Genomic DNA, 5,127 nt, shown 5'->3' with positions numbered 1-5,127 from the left:
ATTGAATATCCAGTTAACATGAGTTAACATCCAATAGTCTGTACGGACAGAACTCATTAAATGTTTTTGCACACTCTTTTCTAGATGATGACATGAAACCAGTAAAGTCTACTGCAGTGTATAAGGCTGCTCACATGCGTGTGTGTGTGTCTGTGTGTGTGTCTGTGTGTCTGTGTGTGTGTGTGTGTGATCACTTGTCTCCTTGAAGATGGATGCGAATCAGAACCAGACTGAGGGTTAGTAAAATCATTTGAACAACTCAAACACTTTAATTGAGTGTTTTGCCTCAGTGGGAATAGAACCCCTAACCCTGCCGGTCTTAATGCCTTGCTCTCCCCATTGAATTTCACTGTTGTCATGTTGACTGCTGTTGCACTTCCAGAAGAGGTTCAGTGTCTTGCGCAATGACAAATGAACACATCAGCTGCTCTGGAATAAATCAGTGATTTTTATGATATTTTGATTCTTTGATTTGCATTGCAGGACACCTGGGGCTTGTGTCACGAAGCGAGCTTAGTGGGTTAGCGAGCTAACTTTGGGCTTAACCCTGGCTTTTCGGTCTCACGGCTCACTTTTAACCGGGGTAGATCACCATGGTAACCTATACTGCACAGCTAATTATCCGGGAACGCCGTTGTTTGTTCAAACCTGATTGGTTAACACTGCAGTCAGGGTCTCATACTTTTTATGCCTGTTGTTATTGTTGTTAATGGTGTTGTTGCTGCTACGTCTGCTAACACTCACCTTACCTTAGAGCCCCAAGTGGAGACCAGTGCAGAGCAGAGCACAGAATAGCCTGGACAGCGACTTGAATTCATCCGACCCCAAAACACTCAATTAAAGTTCTTCTCCTTCTCTTCGGTTGTTTGGACTCAGCTGTACAATCTGAGATCTGAAAATATCACAAACTGTAATACAATGTCTCTTTAAAAGATAATGCAAGTAGGAGGCTGGCATGATGGTTAGGGAGGCTGCCGTCAAGGTAAAGAGATGCTGGTTCAATTCCCTGTAGGGATTTGAACCCATATGTACCAATCTGCTCAATGGATATTAAAAACGAAATACTGTGATACAACGCTAGAAGGATTTGTTTGCGGAATGCTATTGTGGTTGCATCTGTCCTTGTAAAACTAAAAAAAAACTACATTTCAGACAGGGGCCCAGTTTCCCAAAAGCATTTTATCAATAAGGTAATAATTTTCCATTGGTTTTGACTAGAGCAACATCTAACCTTGATGTACACATTTATGAAAACCAGGCCTTGATCATCAGTTAATGAGTCCACACTTTTCTCTGATAGGAGAACTGGAGCGGGTTGCCAGGAGCAGCTGTCCAGCAGGCTGGAGCTTCCATGGATCCAGATGCTTCATCTTCTACAACAGCCAAAAGACCTGGATACTGGCAGAGGTACACCCAAATGCTATATGTCCACTTGAAATATAATGGCTACCACAGTGTTTCCTTACCTAATAGTAATAAATAAATAAGGATTATTACATACATGTAATTGGGCAGGGAGGGGGGTTAACATGGTTAAATATAAAGATATAAAGATATTGAATATCAGAACAAAATACCAGATACCAGATATCTGCTTGGACTGACTGTTGCCTTGCCATGAACTGCCAACTTTACAGCTGATGCTGTCACCATGAAATGCATTACAGCCATTGAAGAAATATGTGCAATATTTATTTATTACAGAAGTTTGCATTCAAAGTTTTGGAAGTGCAGACTCTTGATGAGACAAAACTGTGTCTTTCTGCATTAAGAGTGGTTTCTCTCTTCTTTTACAACAACATTGTTTGACCTTAGGTGCCAACCTTGCCTCCATCCACAGCTTGGAGGAGTACCAGTTCATCCAGGAGATGGTGAAGGGGAGCAGCGGTGGTTTCCCCCCAACCTGGATCGGTGGCTTTGATACCGCTCAGGTAGCAAACTCATCTGTTTACTCAGATCAATCCAGTCTAGTGTTGAGTGCAGAAGCCTCAAGCTAAAGTGTGACGTGTTCAAATGTATTTCTCCATCTGGTATCATGCAAATACACCCAGGAGTCTCAAAATTCAGATCTGACCCCTCAGCTCTTGAAGTTTAGTCTCAGAGTGGTAGCGCTCATTTAGGATCGTTTGAGTCTTTGAGTTGTCTGACAAATATATGAATTCAAACAAAGATGAAGACAGGCAGTAGAGCTTCTCAGCCTCTGTCCCACTTACCTACACTGAGACTAATGACAGAATGACAGAATTAGGGATAACTCCCTTCAATTTCCCCCATAGAAAATGCAAATCAAAAGTGCAGTTCACATACCAATGATAGAGCCTTCATTCTCAGCACAGACTGAATAGAATAATCTTTTTTATGGGAAGAAATTGTCAAGTTTTTAAATTCTTTAGAAAATCCCCTTCCTGAATGGAATGAATTGAACGTGAATTTACTTTGGTGTGTATTGTCTTTTCCCACAACATTTATTCTGCAGATTCATTCAAATAAAACTCATTGGACAGTCAAGTGGATGTAGATATAGATGGTGTCTCTTGGAGCAGATTGAGGTGTGATACAGCAAATTTACAGCACGCTATGCAAAATACATCAGGCAATTTCAACAGCAACAACACAACACAACTTTCAACACAACTTTGTGCAAGTTACCAACAATAAGAAGTGATTCAATGATTCAATTTCTCTGTTAACAGAATCGCTTGTGGTTCTGGAGCGACGGTTCCAGGTTTGACTATCAGCTCTGGAACAGTGGAGAGCCCAACAACTATGGAGGAAGAAAACCCTGTATTGAGATGAACTATGGAGGTAGAGTAACAAGCACGCTTCTCTAACATCTGGAGTCACATCACATTTTTGGTTTCATCTGAACTAGAAACTGTCTCTTTTGTAATTTACAGTGGAGAAAGGCTGGAACGATGTGATTTTTGGAACTCAGTTACCTTTTGTGTGTGCCAGAAGGCTGGACTGTTAAACTCACCCAAACAGCCACTGGAACCAAGAAATGAGGAGTGAGAACAGCAAATGGTGATACATTTGTTATTAGTTTGAAAAGCTGACCAGTAAAGCAGTAAAGAAATTCAAGTATTGTTGTTCTTGATCTTCAGTTAAGTCTAAAGGGGGAGTTTTTAATAGACTGAGCGGTTTTGCAGTGTTTCAGTGCACTCTGACAAATTTTATATTCTATAATTATAGTATTTTTACTGAAACACCTACATTCCTGCTACATTCCAATTGTTACTTGAAAACATGTGATAGCTAATAGTCTGGGTCATTGGCAGTGGGACACACTGACTGGCTGATATCTGATTTTTAAACCAATATACTGATCAATGTTATGGTTCAAATTCTGTTCATAAAAATTTACTGTCTGCTTCTTTCACCTGGACCTGTGGTGAGAGCTCGGACTTAAAATATGTCAAGGAGAGTGGCTGATAACACAGTAATAAATCGCACAACATCAAGGGAAACTAGTGTCTGGGTTTTAAATCAATATATGTACTGGCTTGGCAAAGTGAAAGAATATACTCACAACTTAAGGTTATGCTTAGGTTTAAGGTTAGACACATGACAAAATTTGTTAAAGTTAGGGTTATAGGACAGTAAGACAATTGACTCATAACACAATTTTAACATTGGAATGTGTTTCTCAGTTGATGAAGTCTGTTGATTAGCACTTGAGATGCCCCTTATAGTCTTGTTGACAGTCAACTGACAACAGTGGACTATCAAAATAACATGTCACTTATCAAGGGCCAAAAATTATTATTATTATTTTTATTTTTTGGAAAACTCAGTAATAGTTGAGTCACTGATATTGATCAACAATCCCATCAGCCTCCTGCAGATAGATTACGGTCATTTTGTGGGGTGGATCAGTAAAAATCTTAGTTATTGTTTAGTTTCAGTCCATGTTTCAGTATTTTAACTTTATGCTTGTATCACTTTGATATGGATCTATTCATCATTAGAGGCATTCAGTCTCCACTCACACTAAGTAAATGCTCAGTGTTTCCTGTTAATCACTCACCAAGATTCATCCACCACAGTTCACAGTTCAGATTTTTTTACTTTAGCACGAGCATCACATTTTATATCCCTTGGCTGTAGCTCATGTTAAGCCTTATAATAAAGGCTTATCCGAATGGCTGATTGGGCTGTTTTTCTTTTTTATAATAAGCCAATAAAACACAATTGTCCTTATGTTTCCTTACAACAGTACTTTGAGATTTACACCATGCGATCTAATTCTTACAAATTGATCGCTACCATGAAAAAGAAACTTGTGTAAATTATAAGAAATCTTTGCTTAGAAAATAGTATTAGTGTTTAGAAGTAGTGTTGAATTATTATTATTTTTTTATTATTGAAAATATCAATCAGTGGGTTTCAGGATTGTTTTCCCAAAAACTGATAAATGACCTTTTTGCACTTTCATGTACACTTTCTCAACACACATCAGTTGGTATCAAAAATGAAGTTACAGCTGCATACATGAAATTCAATAAAATACAAAATAGAAAAAAAAAAAAAAAAGGGAGATGTAAAGATGAAAGTTACAGTTAAAGTTTGTTGTAAAACTAAACAGCAGCTCCTGTTGATGAGACAAATTCTAATGTTTTAGATTTAAAGCAAACACAATCCAGTGTGTGTGTAACATAGAACAGAGTCAGATTTTTTAGTGTACAAGAAAAGAAACTTCCACAAAATATGACTAGTATAAAAGATTCACCGGTAGTGTGAGATAGTTTGACAGAACGATGAGGAAGTTTTCGGGAAATCAAGCCCTTCATCCTCATACTGCAATAAAGCAGCTACCTTCCCTTTTTGAATTGAATTGCTGTCACGGGGAGGTGTGGTGAGGACCAAAACGCAGGACAGCGAGGCAGGTTGTGATCAAACCCCAGGACTGGGTGTTTAATTGAACAGATAGCAGGTGACACAGGAAATCCAAAAACACGAGCTCTACACAAACTGACACAAACATAACACAATACAGAACAATGAACCGACAAAGACTGACTGGGGAAACAAGACTAATATACACATGGGGTGATTACAAATGAGGTACAGGTGTGTGGGAGCAGGAGCTGGGGGAGAGAGGGAGCCACACCCACACTACACACTGAC

At 39.0% G+C, this 5,127-nt stretch overlaps 1 protein-coding gene across 1 annotated transcript; it reads left to right on the top strand.

Moving 5' to 3' along the window:
• The first annotated feature begins 208 nt into the window (after positions 1-208).
• LOC139656989 (ladderlectin-like) lies at positions 209-3,005 on the top strand. Its single transcript, XM_071534670.1, has 5 exons — positions 209-236; positions 1,301-1,407; positions 1,773-1,931; positions 2,694-2,805; positions 2,959-3,005. The coding sequence occupies exons 1-5, from the start codon at positions 209-211 to the stop codon at positions 3,003-3,005; spliced, it is 453 nt and encodes a 150-aa protein (XP_071390771.1).
• The last annotated feature ends 2,122 nt before the right edge of the window (positions 3,006-5,127 follow it).

This window comes from Centroberyx affinis, unplaced genomic scaffold (assembly GCF_046629955.1).
Source record: "Centroberyx affinis isolate AG114_WGS23_722 - 3 ecotype Tasmania unplaced genomic scaffold, CSIRO-AGI_Caff_v1 ptg002601l_1, whole genome shotgun sequence".
NCBI lineage: Eukaryota > Metazoa > Chordata > Actinopteri > Beryciformes > Berycidae > Centroberyx > Centroberyx affinis.
Note: the sequence above shows the minus strand (reverse complement) of the source record. Positions and strands in the feature narration are given on the sequence as shown.

Coding starts and splice junctions, on each gene's coding strand:
- LOC139656989 (XM_071534670.1), top strand. CDS start 209: ATGGATGCGAATCAGAACCAGACTGAGG. Junction 237..1,300: donor GAATCAGAACCAGACTGAGG/GTTAGTAAAATC, acceptor TTTCTCTGATAG/GAGAACTGGAGCGGGTTGCC. Junction 1,932..2,693: donor GTGGCTTTGATACCGCTCAG/GTAGCAAACTCA, acceptor CTCTGTTAACAG/AATCGCTTGTGGTTCTGGAG.